The 21,175-nt window shown below is 41.4% G+C and overlaps 1 protein-coding gene across 2 annotated transcripts in view; it reads left to right on the forward strand.

Moving 5' to 3' along the window:
* The window catches only part of LOC119655312 (basement membrane-specific heparan sulfate proteoglycan core protein), a 604,263-nt gene that overhangs the window by 475,042 nt on the left and 108,046 nt on the right, over positions 1 to 21,175 (forward strand). For both annotated transcript variants that reach the window (XM_038061144.1, XM_038061145.1), the window contains exons 19-22: positions 4,722 to 4,841; positions 5,591 to 5,722; positions 7,003 to 7,281; positions 15,938 to 16,174. In XM_038061144.1, the coding sequence (XP_037917072.1) occupies positions 4,722 to 4,841; positions 5,591 to 5,722; positions 7,003 to 7,281; positions 15,938 to 16,174 (768 nt within the window). The remainder of the gene's footprint in view (positions 1 to 4,721; positions 4,842 to 5,590; positions 5,723 to 7,002; positions 7,282 to 15,937; positions 16,175 to 21,175) is intronic.

Raw genomic sequence — 21,175 nt, forward strand, 5'->3', positions numbered from 1 at the left:
GAAACTGCGCTTAGGAGCTGGCGAATCAAGACAGTCGAAATTCGCCTCTTCGTTGGTTTTTCGAATAGCTCTGCACTCGTGGTTTGATATACATAATTAACTTGGATGTTGGCTTGGCCTCTTCAACCCCACAGCTATTAAAAGTGACCTAAATTCGCGATCAAGTGGAGGGGGGCTGACCACTTCGAAAGCTCTACAGTTTCTTACGAAGTTGGTACCTCCATTTCAAAAATTAATCACAATTTGAACCAAAAACTCAGCTGGAGAAGGGTCTCAAAGCAAAACCTACAAAGAACTTGCAAAACCTACAAAAAACTTGCAAAACCTAAAAAGCCCAAAAAAAAGTTTATTCCTTTCAGTTGATTTCTTCAAAATGCAGGGTTCCTTAGGTGAAACTCATCCAGGATGTCCCTTTTCAAAAGGGGCATGTATCGGATTTGGAGCCGCTGACAAGCATAAGATGTTCATACCAAATACCTTCAGATAATTTTTTTATTTAAGGATTTGGGAGTCCTAAGTATGTATCCCCTTGATATCGAATAGGACCAAATAGAAAGCAATTTGCCCCCACTTTTTTTTGGTCCACGGACTCCTCTTTTGGGCTAAACAACGCAGTATCAATGATCAAGAGGGGACGAACCAAATTTATGGAGTCCGTAAACCAAAAAAAGTGGGAGTAAGTTGCTCTCCCTTTGGTCCGGTCCAACATCGAGTGAATGAATGCTTAGGACCCCTCAATCACTGAACAAAAATTTCTTAGCAGGGGCCATATTTTGGTCTGAAGTATGGGAGAATTGACGTTGGACATATCTCGCACCCATGTTGTGACTTTTACGAATGGGACACAAAAAGGTGCGTACCTATAATGCCTGCGAACGGCTTCGGTGACGCTGCTCCCTCCCCCTCCTCTCTCCTCTGATGAATATCCTCTGCCCTGGTACGTAACCTTAAGCTGCCTTCGTCACCACTCGACTCTTAGATAAGTTGAGGAGGAAAACGTGAACCATAGCAGGCCGTACCTCAGCGCCTTGAAAAACTTGTCCCATTGCAGATGATACTTTAATTGAATGATTTAATAAGGCGTCTTCTAGCTCCCATCCGAAAACGAGTGAAGACCAACGATAATTAAGAAACTGAGTGCCATCATCAAGAAGTTTCGGACCAATTTTTGGAATGATAAGGGACGCTAACCATTAGGCACTTCAATTCAGAGAGCGAATTGGTAGCTGATTGTGTTCAGAGGACGAAGTCACCATATCGGGGTGAATTAAGGCGATACTTCAAGGGGCCAAGCTTAGAATGGGACAATTGCGCTCTCAAAGAAGAAGGCACGTAATGTAACTCGCACTAGGTAGCTTCCCAATTTTGTCCATGGAGAAATGTCGTTTCTGCTTGAACTATTGAGTCTACGAACTCTAAATTAGATTGAGGTCGTCAACTAGTTTCGAATTTGTTAACACCCTGGAAAGTTATTTCACAGTCGCTGTAGCTCAGCTCTCTCTCTCTCTCTCTCTCTGCCCCCTTCCACTCGCTCAGATGAACTTCTGAACGGACGAACCAGGCAACGTGAACTAGCTTTTGTATGTCTTCATGCTTCTTATCTTGATGAGATGATCCCTTATGAGCCGAACCTCGAGATTTGAATTAGCCAAGCTGGCCGAGACGAGGAGCAGCTTGAAGGGGGGGGATGAAGGTAAACCTCTTGACGCAAAGTCCATTGGTTTTACTCCACAGAGGCATATTGCCACTTTGCCCATTGATTGGGCTCTTCAATGGATAGAAATCAATTCTGAACAAATTGCTTCCATTCTGATGGATGGCTTAGGATCAACGATAACGTAACTAATGTATCGGTCCATAAGTAAAGGGGGAGAATGAGTCAGTCTGATAAGGCGGCCTGGTCTGATTATGCTTCAGGTTTAAGGTTCATAATTCGGCAAGTCCGCACACGACCTCCTCGTGGTGGCCAGTGGAAACCGTCTTCGGACGGGGCAAAATTGTGTACCATCTACCATGGCTGAAAGAACAAAGATTGGTTCTTTCGTCCAATGTAAAGTATCTGAGTGTAATCCTGGATCCAAAACTAAATTGTAGATTGAAGAGAGAACTGAGGGTTAAGAAAGCCAGTATATGTCTACAAGAGAACCTTTACAAAGAAATGGGGTCTCCGGCCGAGGATGGTTCCCTAGATGTACACCGCTAAAGTGCGTCCAATCCTAACATATGGGGTCTATTGTATGATGGCGGGCTTTGAGCAAAAAATACAATAGGATGAAGCTTAATTGGATTCTAAGAACCGCGTCTGCAGGTGCTACTGGGACTTTGCAATCCTGGTGGATGCTCTCAATGTACTCCTGCATCTCTTCCCCAGTCCCCCCGTCAGACTACGTGGATTCCGGATGATGAAGATCGAAGTCCTACGGCCACACTAACATCCTAGATGAAGTACCTCGGGAAATCTGGGTATTCCCCGCGAATACACGCACTGTATCCGAGTCATATGGTCTCCCATGTTTCGTCAGTGTATTCCAAGTGGAAGTACTGGCGATATTGGAAGTCTGTCAATGCCTGCAGCGGCCATCAAGGCCTTATACTCAGCGACGACATCCTGCAGGGTGATGGAGTACGCTGAAAGTCTCCCTCCTCTAGGTTCCCGGGCATAGAATCATAGAGGGGAATGGGTGGGCTGGCCGATTGTCCAGGCAGGGCTCTGCTCTTGGCAGCCCTTCGGCCGATACAGTCGGTGTTTCTCTGGCGGCTGTCAAGGGCGGAGTTCCACGCACTACTTAGCCTAACCTGTGCCAAGTCAAAGAGGATTTGCCCCACTTTTAACATAGCCCCATCACGATAGCTTCTGCATTTAAAATCACGGCGGTCTGCACGAGGCACTGGCCCATAGGGGACCATGCCGACAGGCTTGGCATACCCTACCATTCGCATTCCCCAAGCTTCGGAAAAGGGGAGAGGCCCTCACTTCCTCTGCCATTGCCAAGCTCTAGCTAGAGTCAGATTACGGACATTGGGTAAACAATTCTTTGGGGACCTCAGAGAGATTTCTAGCCGCAAGGTGAGAGGGCTGCTTTCTTTCATGAATGCTACAGGCTGGTTCTGAAGTTCTGAGCCGGCTGGGTTCTGCCTCCCTGCTCTCAGCAGTCACGGTGTTAGGAGTTTGTGGCATCAAAATGGTACACCACAGCGCTAATTGCGCTCTTTGGAGCGGTCACTGATACCTACTTACCTACCTAGTCTGATAAACTTTGGTAACTTCCAAGCTTGGCATATTGACTGAATTCAGTGGTGTTTCCCCATTAATTCTTCTGAGTTTCGGTTGATACATGCAGCCATGCGCATAGTATACGATGCTTCTGGAAAGGCATGCAGTTAACAAGATAACCCGCTTCTCAAATACTTCCATCGTTAGGCAAGCTAATCAGATAATTTGCCATTCCATTGCAGCCAGAGCTCTTAAATTTTTGTTCGCACGATAACAAGAGCTCAGAATTCAAGGTTGTTCAAGGTCCAGGTGGAAGTTGAACTGAGCTAAAATACTTCAAAGAGTCGATGGTGCGTTTCTATATTTTCTTAAGGGTTAAGCTACAGACTTTAAGAAAACCCTAGAACTTCAGATTTTGTATCATCGGAACCTTGATCTAAGGGGGCACAGCAGTACCAATGGAGGAATATAACCCAACAGTTAGCTAAGTTAGAAGCTCACCAGCCTTTTGGGATTAATGAGGTCTTCAATGATGACTCGGGGTTCCTACAACGTCTCAAAGTCGCCAAAAAATCATGAGGCTGTACCTCAGCACAGAGTACGGAAATTTCCAGCCTCCTATCCTGAATAAGCTGAGACAGAACTTGCACTGGATGGAATAGAGTTGGTCCTGTACCATAAAAAAGAATGGATGGACAAAGTTGGTGGGTCGATGGAGTGAAGCCTTATCCAGAGAGAGAAACTGGAGCTAGAATTTTGTGGTAGCTCTGCTGCCCCCATTGACTACAATCAATCCACAAAACTATTTGGCAAGATCTTCCTCCAATCATTGAAGCTATTACAATCATCTTTAAATCTATGTGGCATAACAAGCCTTTTAAGATGATCGCTTCAAGGTTGTCCAGAATTCTATAGACACCATTTACAAAGCCATGCAAAAATTGCTAAAAGGGCCTTAATTTTTTTATCCTGGACTATATTTAAGAATCTCAACTCTTATATGAATGATACCGTGTAATAATAATCACAGTCTCTTTTGAACATAACAATAAATTTTCAACCTTGATTTAGCTCGTTAGTCAAAATTGCTAATTCACGTACGCTAATCCCCCCTCCCCCCACCAAAAAAAGACTACTTAATCTTATATTCTACTTCGAAACTATTTTTTCTTTTCCCAAATTCTATTGTAGTGCCTTAAAAATGAATCCCGCAATAATGCAATAATAAAAAATAAATTTAAAGATTATTTATCATTTTTAAATTATTTATTTATTTATTTTTATTATAATATATTTATTTACTCGCCCTGCGCCTGCTTATTGCTTGCTTATAAAATGTTCGTTTTGAATTTTATCAATCTTTTAGTCCTTTTGAAAAAATATCGCGCCCAAGCGATATAATATGTTTTTATCTTCTACCATTATTTGAATTATCTTTTCTCTTTTTATGCTCATTATATTGTTATTATTATTATTATTACTTCCATTTGTGTTGTCAACATTTTAGTCGGTTGTCCGCCCGATCAATTTCAATGTGGTGATGGTCTATGCTTAGACCGTAAACGTGTTTGTGACGGTAGACCACAATGTTCAGATGAATCTGATGAAGCAAATTGTCCACACGAGGGTAAAAACTATATTAAAAGTTTTTATTTTTTCTTTTATTTTATTGAATTTTTGGTGTGGTTTTATATTTTATATTTTTGGTCTCTGTGGAGACTTTTCATTATTGCTTTGGTAGTAATGCTAGTATGGCAAATAATTATTTTCAACTATAGCCAAGTTCGTAGAAATAATTCTTTAAATTGAATCAATAACAAAGAATTATTTGAAATGTTGTTCCACCTCCTAGCCAATTAACAGGAGAGGTTCTTCTCTTAATCACCCTCTGTTTGAAAATGGTTAAGACAAACATTCCCGTTAACGGAATACCTAGTCACAAATCCAGCAAATCCATTCGTGATGGAAATGGAAATTCATTTAAACATAAAATATATATAATAATATTTATCCTACACTGAACTAAAATAACAAAATTAAATTACAAAAACAAAAATTTAAGCCAGAAATAATTTATGAAGGCTCTCATTTTTCTCTTCTATCAATTTCATACATTATTTGTGACTAATAATATTATTTCCATATATGTCTAACAAATACATATTTAATTGGTTAACCATATTGGCATTATTGGCAAATTATTACTTATAATTTTATAATTATTTTCAGAATCATTTATAATATTCATTTTAATATATTTTAACAATTATTTATCATATATTCCATTTTATTTTATTTTTTTATTTTATATTTTATTTAAAATTTAACAAATCACTAAATTAACTTTATTAAAAACAAATATACTACTCAAAATAGCATCTACTACTAAATGCGGTCATGATGAATGGCAATGTAAAAATGGTCAGTGCATTAACATAGAGTTTTTGTGTGACGGGGTCGATGATTGTTCGGATGAATCTGATGAAAATTCAAGCACATGTAACAGTGGTAATTAACTAAAATTCATTTTATTAATTTATTAATATTCATATATTTAACTTCATATCAATTAAATTATAAAATTTATATTAATTTTTTTATTATTGGAAAATTTTACATTACTTTGTGTTATTTGTGGTACATTATAATAGCTTAAAATGAAACATATATAAATATCATGCTACATTTCATTATCAGCCTTGATTTGTTATAAAATATTTATAAAAGTTTAATACTAAAATGCATCTACTGATCAAATATTTGGGATCAATCTAGCACAATTATAAAAATGGTGAAATTTAACCAATAATACTTACCAACTATGCAAAATATATATATATAAATAAATTTAGAAGGTTGAAGATATTTTTAAGTGAATTTAACTATTATTTTGCCAAAAACAAAATCTTTACTAAGAATTAACTGAATTTTAAAGCATTATATTGACAATTTTGCTTTAAAATAAAATAATTTTCTTTTCAATATTAAAATATACTTGGAGGTAAATTGTCTCAACTTTATCACATATTTAGAATATTTGTTTTGGCACTAATTATTATCATCAATGCACAGAGAGTAGTTGGTGTAAATCAAAAGAAAAAAATTTAGTCATTTTTTTTATATATGTATATCTATATCAACAGCACCATTTATAGAATTCAGCACTATTCGATGCAGCATGTGGTTTTAATTTCAATTTTAGTGTCATATACCATTACATTTTTTAATATACAAAACAACATTTTAGTAATTTTTTTATGTATTTTATTTATTATATTTTTATGTATTACATAGTTACAATTCATTCTTATTAAGAATTAGGTGGATATGTCGATGGGCCTCGACCTTAACAACTTGTAAAATTTTAGAAAAATGTTTGATTTATTAGTGAAGCTCTTCCATGTCCCTGAATACTCCATTCTTATTCTATATCTCACTGATGAGTGAAAAATATATTTTTGATAATAAATTAAAATTAAAAATATAAATCATCTAAAAAAATTTACAAAGTATCTACTTAAACAAAAATTTCGCGAGTGCTGAAATCTGATATAAAAAATAATTAAAAAGTCCACAAAAAATTTAGCAAAGCATTTCTTCTGACTACACCAGCCACACTACTGTGATTACCAGTATCACCCATTGTTCCTAACACAAAAAAAAACCAAACAAAAAAATCTTTCTTTCTAATTTCTCCATCATCAATCATCATCAACTTGGATCAACACCATATCCATCATCATGAAAACCATTGGAAATTGAACTTTAAATCTACCAAATGAGCGTAGAAAGTCCAAATATCACATCAGACGATTGTACTTTTGATGAATTCTTCTGTGATGATGCGTGCCATTCACGATCAATCCTTTGTAATGGAGTAGTTGAATGTTTAGATCGTAAGGATGAGGAGGCTTGTATAACTACCACTTTACCTACATATCTGGAAAAGCCTCAACCATCATATCCATGCCCGGAACTTACTTGTCCTGGTAGCGGAAAATGTTATAGTTATGCCGAACGATGTGATCAAACGCGCGATTGTGATGATGGTTTTGATGAAAGTGAATGTAAGTAGAATTTATTTGTCGTCGGTTATGATAAACAGAAATTATCTACACTTGGGTATTAAGGACAACAATTAAAACTTATTTACTTTTAAATGATAATTCAACGAAGGTCGTGTGCAAAACCGCGGTGAATCAATGTGCCTGTCCTGATTGGAAAATTACCGACAAAAACCTGTTCAACCAGCAGGCTTCCTACTTTGTTGCAGAAATTCTCTGATGATGTCTACCCAAACTTCAAGAAAGAGGTCCTTTTTCTGTATCCGTAAAATTCAACTCCGTATCCATTTAAGTCCGAGTCGACAGCAGCGATGCTACCTCAACGCAGATTCTCTCCTACTTTCCCCTTTTTTAACCCCGACTTTGTTCCAGACCTATGAGCCTCCTTTTTGGGCTCATCCATCTCTCGGGACTTCAAAGCTAAAGTACCACGTTCAGCAACTTTTTTATCCCAATCTTCTTTCAAAGAAGAACCCTTTCGCCTTTCCAAAGATTATAGGAATCAGGCTTTAATCCTGCTCTGCATTTTTCCGCTTCCCTTTGGCATTAGTGATGCTACTTTTGTCGACCAATTGGTTCACCATTTTCCATCTCGTCCATCTCTTCACAACCATATGTTTTGCTGTATATATTTTCCACCTTCGCTAAATTCGAAATTTTTATTTCCGAGAATATTTAGCCCCATTTCCGTAGGTCCCATAGGTTTGCTTTGTACTGATTCTTCCTGACAAAGTAATGCAAACTCCTTGGTTCTCGTTGGTGATTTGCAGCGAGTGACATAGTTCCATTTAAGTTGCTTTGGATGTCCACTTACAATTCTTTTACACCATTAACGCTCGCTTGATACTTTTCTCATTTTGAAGCATCAAATGTTACCAAAGCCAGATACTACTGTAACCCTGCGGCTGTTAAATTATGAGGTTCCACTCCCAAACACAGCTGACTCTGGAATCCTGAACCTCACCATTGTTGATTTCACTGTGACCTCACATTCATAGCGGTAACAATGCCAGGTTTTGCCTCTTCGTATGAAGTCCTGTCCTCTTTTTGAATCGGCGTCTACCACATGCAAGAAGCCACCGATGTTTCAGTAAAAGTAACCTCGAAGGAAATCCCCTCAGTTAGCTTAATCTCATTGCCAGTCTGACCGTCTGCATGTCTGACCTTTCAGTTGTATTAATCCAAGTATTTCCCTTTCCCTTAGTTTATGGCGCGCTGCATCAAATGAACTTCGGTTTACCTGCCTCAGAATTCTCCCAGGAACCGTATACTTTCGCCGACTTCCTACAAATTCGCCTATCCGGGAAGAAGCATGAATATCCCACAACCGGTTACCGTACCAACTTGCATCAGTAGTTAGTGTGCGGATTTATACCTGGGACAAAATAGCTACCGACCAGCTTTCACACTTCTATCACTTGCTGAACAACCTTGGGATAAACCACCCCCCTCCCCCCCCTCCAAAATCGTTGCATACTGCCTTGCTTGGAGCCTGAGCAACCTTTCTGCCTTAGCCTGCTTGGTTAGTTAAAAGCTAATTTGGCTGGGTCTAGTGGTTCCTCGAGAACTGACTTGTGATAGTATCCCACTTCCTTGTGGCATCCTTTAAGGACCTGGGAAAAGCGATCTACACCCCGACATTTGTCTATTTTAGTCAAACCCCGACAGGTGTAATCTAGAAAGCCCATCTCTACAGGCTGGTACAGACAGGCATAGGTACCACTTTATGGTATCCAAATTTCACGAAAGTTGAGTGTTTGCTAGCAAAGGAGTCGAGTTCTTGTTGCTATTTCGGGTCCCTGATCTTTCAGAGCCTTTCAAAATCTAGCCAATTACGTTCTCCCAGTGAAATTTCCAGAACTAGCCAATGACGTCATCTCCACATTAAAGACTAAAAAAATGAAAATTGAAAGTAAGCACTGATTTCGTTATTCGGTCAAAACTAATTCATTTGATGAGACCATTGCACCCCTTAATTCTTAAAAACGCATAAGGAAGCGAAAGGAAAGAGCTTATATGAGTAGTGGGAAGTGCCGCTGATAGTAATTAATAACTGGGCACCAATGACAGAAGGAATTTACTGAAACGCAGGAGATCGCAGACCATGCACTTCCTTCCAGGATTTCTTTCGTCATAAAGCTCAGCGCTAACATCAACCATGACTTCAAGTTTTCGGCTGAGGGAGTGCTTAGACACATCACTTTAGCCTTATATTTTTCGACGCTGATTTTTGTCAAGCCCATCGTCGAATTATTTTAAATTCAAGCTTGCAATAATTGCTTCGGTTGCTCCCCAGTTGCCTTTGGACATTCTAACGCCTCAGCCACTTCTGCACTCTATCCCTGGAAGGGGTTCAAAAGATCCAACCAACTATCACCCCCGAGGCATCAAGTCTTTGCATGCGGTACATATCTTGATGACTTGCCACTCATCGCAGTGGTCAACACTTAACCTTCATTAATCAGTTTACTTGGGGCATTCAAGATTTGTCTGATGAAGACAACTTGTGCGCTGATGGTTTGTCCTGGATCTCGGAAAGCAACATGCTAGCCGCAGTTGACTTTTCGATAGTCACTATGGCAGAAGTATGGCGCAGTTTTTCACTGCCTGCAGTCACATTCCAAATACATGTTCAAGGAGTTGTCTATTTCAGGTCACGTTCCTCTGTAGGCTTCGAGATCTGTGAAAAAGGACCTAGCGTTAACAAAGAAAATTCCAAAGCCGCGTAAGGAGCGTCATAAGCGGCACAACGTTTTCACGCCCGGGAGGAGGCATGCAGTACAACGTTAGAGAGGACACCCCGAAACGCGAGAAACAAAAGCAAAGCTTACTGCTGGCAGGACGACGAGGTTATAAATCTGCCACCCAAAAAAGCAGGACTCTCCAGAAATCCTCCTCACTTAATACCGAACAGATGGACCGCCTTGTAAGGGCATTTTTCCTAAATATCTTGTACGCGTTGATGACAACAGGCCAGAAAGCATCAAGGACTGCCCGCTTTTCGCCATAAAAGGCTTAAAGAAGCGGTCTCCACCCGCCACAGAAGTATATACACAGACATTCTACCATTGGCCAGAGCTAATGTTCGGTGCATTTAACACTTACTTGGAGAAAGACATTTTTCCTTCCCGCTGGAACGTAGTGGGTCTTGCAATGATCAGGCTATGAGATGCCAAACCGACCTTATATGCTCGACATTGCTGGGAAAGTACTTGAAGGGCTCATGAAGAATAGACTCACTGAAAGGATATGTGCTACTGTGGACTTATCCCCAGCCAGCTCGATTTCGGAGGGTGAATTCTAGAGGTCGCAATGCACTTCATCAAGCAGAGATATATATCCACCGAACGCTTCTGACATCACAGCACATGATGTCAATTCCATAGGATGGACCGATAGGCCAGACACGCTAGAAAATTAGCTTCAAGTGCAGTGCTATTTCTTGCAGATATTGGGGGATTATTTAAAACACCGTTCTCTGCCTTGTGGGGTGCTGGAAGGCCAGAGAAGGATGGAGACCACGTTGAAAAGTAGCCCCGGGGTTCATCCTAGGTCTGGAAACCTCTTACGATAGTCATTTAAGATTTGACATACCCGAAGAGTTATGCAGATAATGTTGCGACACTTGTTACCGGAATCATTGTTCAGTAAGGGAAAAGGAGACTTGGCATATCGATGCAACGGACAGTCGGTTGGATGACTTAAGTACCTTGGATTGACGCTCGACTCGAAGATAAGCTGTTTTGAGTAAATCAAACGGGGGCGAGGATTTAGCTAGATTTTCGGCCTTAAGTCGGTTAATGGCCAATGTTGGAGCTCCTACACCTATCAAGATAGGTTACTCCCATGACTGCAACACAGTCCGCTCCGTTCAACAGCGCGGAAGTATGGTTAACAGACTCAAGGGAGGTAGTTGCTCGAGAAGGACGCAAGGGGAGGCAACCCTCTTGGCAGAATCAGCCAAGAAACAGAAGGATCCGTGCCCGAATCGAAAGCGTGGTTAGATTGATTATTTTCTTATCCAGCTCCTAAATAGGGATCGAGGTTTTCATTTTCAGTCTTATCTGTACAAGATTGGGAAATGAGGATCACCTGACTGTGTGCTCTGCAAGGGAATGGTGGACGGCACTGATCATACCTTTCTCTTCTCTTGTGGAAGGTGAAATAGGATTCGTCAAAAACTTTATGCAGACATAGGGGAGCTGCCCCCAATTAAAATTATCAGAGGGACCCTAGGAGATGCTGACTGATGAAGTTGTGTTGTGTACTACGTTCGAATTCTTCTTGTTATGGAGAAGATTGAAATCGGCCGTTGGGGGTTTTGACCACTAGTTGGTTTTGCTAGTGAAAGGGTTATCTATGTAAGACTCGTCGGTCTGGCGTTTTATTTACGAAAGTGCTACATATCTTTCAATGAAGCCTGGTGGGTTTTTTGAAACCTGGGGTAAGATCCTCCCTTTTATTGCTGTTGAGAGTGAGAAGGAAACTTATCACGTCTCCAAAAAAACTGACTGACGGTTTCGTCCAGGGCCGAGACAACTCATCCTCAGTGATTTTCTTCTAACAACTTAGGTGTTTAACCCAAAAGGATGGACCACAAGAGAGGAAGCAGATCGCTTCCCAAGTGTTTCAAACCGTCATCAAGTCAATGGAGGCTCAGAACTGCCGCAATTCTCAAAGAATAAAAAATTCATTACGATTTCCCTGGCAGCTTGCTTTCTACAACCTATATACTATCACAAATCCTTTTTAGTAATTCGAATAAAGTTATGGTACTACCCAAACTCTCGTGGGTTCTCCATTGTCACTCCAAGAAGTGCAAACCTAATTTTCGCCCACCAAATCAGTTTGAGTCAAAGGCCAAGTATACATGTATATTGAATAGAAACTTTACCTCTCCAATTTAGGCTGCAGTCACCGAACGGCCTACTACCCCCTGACAATTTCGAGCACGTTAATCCTACAAATGAATCCTCCACAGAACCAAGGTTTATTTCTCAACAGCCTTCACTAGTGAATAGCTAACCTAGGAAAAATCTTGCAAAATTGTCTGCTAACCCCAAATCTTGCAGAATTGTCTGCTAACCCCCCTCCCCCTTCTTTTATTGGTGTTCGCGTTAGTCAACCGCATACTATCCTGGCTCCTTCCAATATCATACTATCCTCAATTGTTCAGATAGCTCCACTACGTAGAAAAAAAAGGAACCAGTTTCCTACAACTACAATTTTCTTCATTAAACAAATACTGCATTTCGGGAATCAGTTTTTCCCTTCCTCAGTGTTTTGTCGCCCGGAAAACCCTTTTTTTCTTTTTACTTAAAGGGCTGACTATACTACTCACTCCAAAACGGCGAATTTGATAACTCCACCTTCCTAGAAAGTAAGCTGTATTTCCTTGGTGTCGAATATTCATTTTGGACCATTACCCGGGAATCAGTTTCCAGCAAAAAAAGGTTGAATTTACTTCTGGAGAATAAGATGCTAATCCACCAACTGCAGACACAGTGTGCGACGCGGGAACTCCCTTATTTAAATTGAGCCCCACACAGCGGCCATATTATCAAAGTAGATATGTCCGCAGAAATTTAAAATCGCCCCCGCAGGACCTGTTCCTGATCGAAGATCGATTGTTCAGTGGGTGGACACGTTTATAGATACTGGCAATGTGTGAAAAAAAAACAGGACCCCCAAAAACTTCAGAGAAGGTCCTTAGGTATGGAAGTCGAGTTTGAAATCTCGTAAGGGATCTGCACCCAAGCACTGAGTTGCTCTCAAAATTTCTGATCGCACAGTAAGACGGATTCTTAACGAAGACCTAACATTTCATCAATACCAACCGGTACTGATGCAAAAACCTAATTCATGCGGTTTCCATTCACGAGAAAGGGTTTGTGAAGCTTTTGTCGAAAACCTGCCTAATGACGCGATTGTGTTCTTCAGTGATGAGGCACATTCCCATCTGTCAGGATGCGCAATTGGAATGGCAGGAACCCTCGAGAACTTCAGAGAACGAGGGACTGTTTGGTGTGCATTATTGAGAGCTGACATTATTGGACCCTGGTTATTCTCAAAAATACGACGAAGCAATTACATTTACATCTGACCGTTATATTCAAACGATTGAAGAATGTTTCTTCCTCAAACTTGAAAAAATTAATCTGAGGGATGTGCGGTGCCAACAAGATGGCGCCACAGTTCACACGGCAGAGACAGCAGTGGTTCTCTTGCGCGAACATTTTCCTGAATGTGATATCTCTTTAAAGGGTGCTCTTGAATGACCAACACACTCGCCAGATATAGTATCCTGTGATTTTTTTAATGGGGATATCTCAAATCCTTCGTGTAATCGTCCAAACACCTTGGATATGCTGAAGACCAATATTCGTGCTGCTATTGCTAACCTTATGACTAGGAAGGAAGACGCTCTTCACAGGGAGAACCTCACGCTTCCAGCCGAATCTCCAACCAAACTTTTCATAGTGACCAAGTCGGGAGGTAAACCATTCTTTGAGGACCTCAGAGAGATCTCTAGCTGCAAGGTGGGAGAGCTGCTTTCCTTCGTGAATGCAACCGGTTGACTCTGAAGATCCGAGCCGGTTGCACTCTGCCTCTCTGCTCTCATAGAATCAGTCACGGTCTTAGGAGTTTGTGGCATCAAAACGACGAACCACAACGCTCCTCAGAGCGGTCACTGATACCTACCTACCTACCTACCATTAAGTTGAAATACATTCTACACCAAAAATTAACCCTAGTCAAGGGCAGAGGTTAAGAAATACAGCGTTACAATCGCCAGGACTCAGAGTTCGCCTGCGATCTTCAACGGGTCACTCACAATACGGGAAGCTACGTCCCCGATGTGCCCGAGTAAATAGTTCTGACTCCCTAGCTGGCATTACACCTGCCCTCTACGTAGTAGCCTTGAGAAAACCTCTAGGTGAAGTGCGAGCCCCGAGTGACCGGTACACGTTGAACGATACTGGGAATATTCGGAACCATCTAAAACTCTCTGCCAACGTCAATGGGGTGATGTAAACCTAGCCCCGTCGCTACCAGCGAGCGCTGGTCCGTCTGTAAGTTGCGGGATCTGCTAAGCGTAGGTCAGGCCTCAGTGAACCAGAGTAGGGGCTTTAACTTCGGCGGTGCACCTATTACTAACTATTGCGGCCCGCTCCTTTGCATACGATGCGTTAGTAAGTTTCCCATGGAGAACCAAACAATACTAGTCACAAAAGAAGGTGGAAAATGCAATCTCAGCTATACGTACTTATTCTTGTATCCCTGGGTCTTTCAGCACCAATTTTCGATCTCCCCTGCTCCCATATTCCTACTGTTATCCCAGATATTTATGCCAAAATATAGGTTAAAGAATCCCCGCCGAATTTTGCACACGATCTCACCGAGAATCCCAACCTTAACCTTTTACATTTTAACTGAATTCGGTAATCAAGTTTAGATTTTTTTAATTAGATTTATTCTCCCTTAGCATTTTGCTCGTCCTAAATATGCTAAAATATCTTTCCTACAACTTAGAATACCTTTCCATGAAATTTCCATAATCTAAACTATCTTTTCTATGCTACACTCTCTCTATCTTTGCGCGAAACGACTATCCGCTCCTACTATCACTGCGTCTATGTATTGTAACCGTCATCATAGGTCCGTGCAAGGATACTGAATTTCCATGTAACGATCGTCAATTATGCATAAATTTGACCCTGCGATGTGATGGTTACTACGATTGCAAAGATTTCTCAGACGAACAAAATTGTTTTGGTTAATATCAGATTTTTGAATTTGTATCTTTTATCTGTGAATATGGTAGAAAACATGTAAAAACAAATGTTCGTTTTGTATTTTCCGAACCTCTTTAAGGGGCCTTTAGTGTTCCCTTTTTAGTGGAATGTTAGTTTAGATTTATCCATTTTCTAGTGTAACCTTTAGCAATGAGGTTAACTCCTGATCATCCCTTGGTATGCATTGAATCTCGTTCATAGATTTGAAATTTTCCTGTTAATTTAAGTAGGAAATTTGGTAATTCAGATAATTTCATTGTACAAAAATCATATTTAAAAAATCTAAAGGACATTTATTAGGAGTAAGAGGTCCTAAAAAGCGAAAGCAGCTTTGGACCTTTTGAGCTTCCTAAAATTTTTCATCCCTCACTATTCCATCGTGTAAAATTTATATCATCATCCATTCATTTAGTTAGATCTTTTTGTACAAAATATTTCATCATTTTTATCAGTTGAAATATCTTTTTCTACTTTCTATCTGGTTTGCTAGCAATTTAAGATATTAAAAGTAGAAGCAACTCTTCTTTGCAATGGTTGGATTGATTTTAACACTTTTCAAACTGCATGTCCTGATCATTTAGAAATATCTTTCATAAATGGATAAATCATTTTGGAATGATGACCATCAACAGGTTTTGTATAAAATCCTAAACTCCCTCCTTAAACTTGGACATCGATATTTAGATAAAAATTGTGGTTTCTTTTGAAAGTTAAATAAATACGTGTAGATTGCAGTTAAATTTCAGTTGTTTTTCAAAAAAGAACTTAATCAACTGAATTTCGCTTTTTTTGCAGTTTTGTAACTGTTCTCATAAAGGACCTTCACTTACAATTTCACTAAAAAAATATCTTTACCATCACAGGTTGCACAGCATCACAATTCAAATGTAGGGATGGAAGCTGCGTAGATGGAGGTGCTCAATGCGATGGTCGCCGTGACTGCCAAGATGGCTCCGATGAGGTTGATTGTCCATCTAGGCCGGAACCCTCTCGTTGCTCACAAAATGAATGGCAATGTGGTAACGGGCAATGTATCAGCATCTTCAGGCATTGTGATGGACGACCAGATTGCTCTGACTATTCAGACGAAAGAGATTGCGGTAAGTTGAATATTCTTTTTAAGTAGCTCTAAGATATCTCGTCTTTTCAAAGGGATAAACTCTGAGAGGTATGTACTGAGATGAATTTTTCAGTGTAGTTTTTATCTCTTTTTGGAGTGACGTCTCATAAATGTGTTTGTGTAAGAACTTGATTGGCTAGAAAAGTTAAAAACCTCCTTCATGTACAAATATCAACCCAAAATCTAAAATTTACCACCATGTCGTCCGTCCTGTCGCTCTCTATGGTTCTGAGTGATAACTGACTACAAAAGACAATGAACTACATCTTGCGGTAATGGAGATGAAAATTTTGTGTTGGACAGTTTGCCCACTATGCCCAGAGGCACTTTTTAGCCAGATGAGAATAATCCTGTAAATGAATTGGTTCATACGTTCCCATAAGCACCCTGAAATGTTCCATTCTCGGTAAGCTTGTCCAGAATATTTCCTTCAACTTCTTTCTTCCTTTGGATCTAAACACTTCATATCGTGCAATGCCGTCAATCTCCGTGAGATTGAATACGGACTCGCCAGCAATGAGCCTCGCTCGTGCATTTTGTTTCAAGGACAAGCGTGCGGGGCTTATCGTTGGCAAGTCAGTATCAAAACGCAGCCCATTAGTCAGACTCAGCAAGGACTGATTTGTCAGCAAGGACTAATTCAAGTAGGTGGACGTCTACACTACACACCGCTTCCATTTTAGCTAGAAACACCCCATCGTGCTTCCAGGCGATGCACCACCTTTAGACGTCTCATCGAGGACGCACACCAACTAACAACTGCATAGTGGCCTTCAACTCATGCTATCCCATCTTTACTGCTTATTCTGGATAACGAGATCTTCAGCAGTCACCACCAGAGTACTTCGTTGATGCGTTCATTGCACTCGATTCATCGACAGAAGACCTGTGCAGCAAATGGGCCCGTTACCCTTCGAGCTCGTCGCCTTAGCCATCACAGGCTTGGACTACGTTGTAACCACGCTAAAACCACGAAAGACGACATATGTAGCTATTTTTATCTGCTTTGTAATTCGAGCAGTGTACATTGAAATTATATCCGACCTTTACTCGAATGCATTTCTTGGAGCTTACGCCCAATTTTGCGCTCGCCGAGGAGTCTGCGAGAAGCTCTACTGCGGCAATGCCACAACCTTCAAAGGCTCCGACAAGGAGTTACAAGCTCTTTTCACCAAGTCGTCGCCCTTCATGGACAGCGTGACCACGGTCTTGGCTTTCCGAAGCACCGAGCAGTCATTCATACCACCTTGCGCTCCACACTTTGGCGGTCTCTGGGAAGCAGTGCTGTGCTATTTCAAGCACCATTTTCGCAGAACTATCGGAGATCCCACCCTTACCTTCAAAGAGCGAAGCATCAACGCTTTCTCCGAAAATCGAAGCATGTCTCAACTCGACGTCCCTCTGCCCACTCAATTCAAACGCCAACGACGCTATAGGCCTAAGGTCCATTCCCATCCATTAGTTCCATCCATTTAGTTGGATCATCCTTGCTGTGCCCTCCCAAATCATACAGTCATTCAGACCATCGTATGTCCATCAATAATCAATGGAGGCTACTCAACAACCTGCGTGACTCCTTTTGGACTCGTTAGAAGAAGGAGGTCTTACATCACATGCAACGCCCCAATAAATGGTTAAATCCGCAACCTAACTTACAAGAAGGAGATATCGTCTGATGTTGATTCCCGCCGCATGTGTTTCCGTCTCCACGTGGAAAATGTACCAAGCGGTTTTTTTTCCTTTATTGCTAATGAAGAGGAACGGACGCTCCGGTGTAGTGATCCCTTTTTTTTTGGTTTTTGGCCAGGCAGCACCACCAGGTCACTCAACTTCTCTTCCCGTTGGAGGTTGTAACCCAAGTCGACAAAAATTCTTTATTGTCTCATCTGCTCCAAACGCTTCCAATTGCTGTCCCATCTTTCATTTCCAACATCCTAAATAAACTACCACGTGAACTCTGGGCACTCCCAACACAATCCAAGCTTCAAGAGGAACTTTAGGGTGGGCTTTTCATCTAAGACAGAGTGAAAGACCGACGAAGCACCGCGAAGTCATAACATAATATTCTTTACCGAAAGGTCAAAGATGGTTTGTAGAGTCAGTCTGAAAGTATTTCAGGATAAGGACAATGTAGATCAATCGTGCGGTCCCAGATTCGCTAATATATTCCAAGTGGAAGTACTAGCTATACTAGGGGCCTGCCGTTGACCGGGGTCGATAGCTAAGCTGCCTTTCAGGCTTACTACACAATGGAAACATGGAAGTTTATGGGGCTGTAGGGGCACGCACTGAACAGTTTTGGACAACACGCTCAAAATCAATCTCTGCTAGGTTCTCAGTCATAGGAATATGCAGGAGAATTAGCAGGTCGATGAGCTTGCTAGATGCAGCTCTGCTCTTGGCAGCCCCCGGTAGGCACAGTTTGTGTCCCGCTGAAGACTATGAAGAGTCCACACGCACTAGTTGACAGTCACTTTCTCCAGACGACAAAGACTTACCAGCTGCGGTGAATCAAAGAGAATCTGGTCTTCTTGCAGAGGAATTCTGTCGTAAAACCAGATTACCTTGGGCCAGATACATGCGGAATCACGTCGGTTTGCCTAGGACACTAATTTATAACAGACAATGCCTCCAGACTCACCATACCTTATAATTCGATTTGTTGAAGTTGCGGCGCGGAACGAGAAACTTTCGGGCCTAGCTCTAACTAGAACCACACACCATGTTGTCCCTTCCTGGTCCCTCGTTCATTTTTGCTGTCATTATTCCAAAATAATATTTCCTCTTTATATTCTTGTCCTTGTTTTCTATATGCTGATGATTAACACTATGTATTCCTTGGTGTAGCTTCGTCTACTGATCATAAGCCAAACCTTGAAGGTCTATGTCGATGATGCATTCGGAACAAGTTGAAATTCAATATAGGGATGCCCTATTTATTTTCCTATTCACTAAAAATTTCTCCCTGACCCCGTTTAGTAAGTCGATGGTCAGCCTTTAACAGTCTTACCCCTTAGAAGCGTGTCACTGTGGGGTTTCACAGCGAGCTCCGATGTAATCTAGGTGTTTAAAGAAAGATGCCACTCTATCTATTCCGTAGAAGAAATAATATCGGATTTTACCCCGGTGTAGCACATTACACTTTGCACTATCAAGTTTCTCCGCAATGTCCTTCCTGCACTCCAGATACACTCCTCGTTCACGCTCTCGATAGCTCCCCCGGAATCAATGGGGAACAGGCAAATCAAAGATCTAACTTCCTAACACTGCTTCAAAATGATCGGTAGGTTGTTGATTTGGCCAAAGCAGGAGGATTCAGAGAAGAAAGTAGCCTGCTCTCTGTCGACCAACTTTTCAAGATGTACTTTGATGCATTCCAGGATTTCTTTTAGATATTATCTTGGCAACGACAGGGAGCACGAAGATACCCCTCTGATTGTCACACTCAAAACGGGTATCCTTCCTGGAATCTTAATGATCATTCCCTTCTTTCATTCTCTGGGAAGTTCTCGAATTGCAAGATTTTCATACGACTAGAAGTAGCAGATAACTCTGCGGGGAGACCATCAAGCCCAGCCGCTGTACTCTGTTAAGTGCACTGATGGCCGAACACTACCCAGAACTTCTCGCGATGTCGCTCGGTATCAGAGTGCGAGCGCGTCAGGCCCGACATCGCATGCAGCGATCAATAGACCCTTCAACTCCTTTCGTTAATTGATCCGCTTCCAAAACTCCGCCGTCAGCCAGACCTTATGACACCCCCTCGAAACGTGGTCTTCGATCTGCGTAATACCCGAGGAAAGAGCGTTTCTGATGGCGATTCAATGCTTATCGATATTCTCGGGCGGGTTACTCAGTATACCTGCCATCTGATCAGCAAAATAGCTCCCCAACTGTCGAGCGACAGTTAGATCATACAAGAGCTACTGATCGCGAAGTGCCACAAATGGCGAGGGGGTGGAAGCGGCAAAAATATACAGACCTCGTGCCATTACCGTCGCGGTCGCGAGGACCGTGTATCCTCATCACATGTCCGAACAAGGTGTTGTCAAAGCCCGCCTTGGCGTTCAGATGATCCATCACGATTACAATGTCACCTTTAGAAAGCCTCCGCCGGACCGCATTTAATTGCTCGTAGAAAATACCTTTCTCCACTATATTGGAATTCTCCGTTGGTACATAACATTGCACAAATATGATGCTTCTTAACCTGGACACAGAATCTTCCAGTTATAAACCTATCAGAAACCAACACCCAGGTCAAGAGAGTTCGCCTTGCCGTAGCCGTCAGAAGCAACCCGACACCAGATTCGCGCCTGTTACCACTTGGCCTTCCAGATTAAAAAAGGACATTCCGGCAGGAGGGAAGGGAAGGCTACAATGATCAACTTATATCGTTGAAATTCTCGCTCAAGACGGAGAAAGCGAGGATTCTGAGGACCTTTGCCACCATTGTCGAAGAGGGCCTACTCATCCCAGAAACCAATCATACTCCATTTTCGATTGCCCAAGGTCGTGTATGTTAGGTCAGTCCCAATTAGAGACGCGCTGACTTTGAGGATATTGTTAAGCTTCAACTCACAGATCTATACTCGGCAAAGAAGTGAATAGGAAACACAGATATGCAATCGATAGGAATATAAGGATGGGAGTGAAATTTAGAACACCCTTCAATCGCCTTACAGTATGTATTCACTTTCTCGAAGTATTTTTTCCTTGGTCCAAAAACTCATGCATCGGCTGTGAGGGATTCACTGGTATACCAAGTTATCATTTGCTTGTTTAATCTGTAGATCTTTGCGATACCATTTCTGACCTACCCTGCTCCTTATTTCTGCCTCGAGTGCCGTGGAGTTAATTGTAGGAAGGCATTCCAAATTCCTTTGGAAATATTCTCATAGCCCCAGTGGAGGCAAATTTTTGGAGTTTATAAAGGACCTTGGCTGTTGTACCGAGATCTGTGGAACCTGCCCAAATTACC

The sequence above is a fragment of the Hermetia illucens genome, chromosome 4, assembly GCF_905115235.1.
Source record: "Hermetia illucens chromosome 4, iHerIll2.2.curated.20191125, whole genome shotgun sequence".
In the NCBI taxonomy this organism is placed as follows: domain Eukaryota; kingdom Metazoa; phylum Arthropoda; class Insecta; order Diptera; family Stratiomyidae; genus Hermetia; species Hermetia illucens.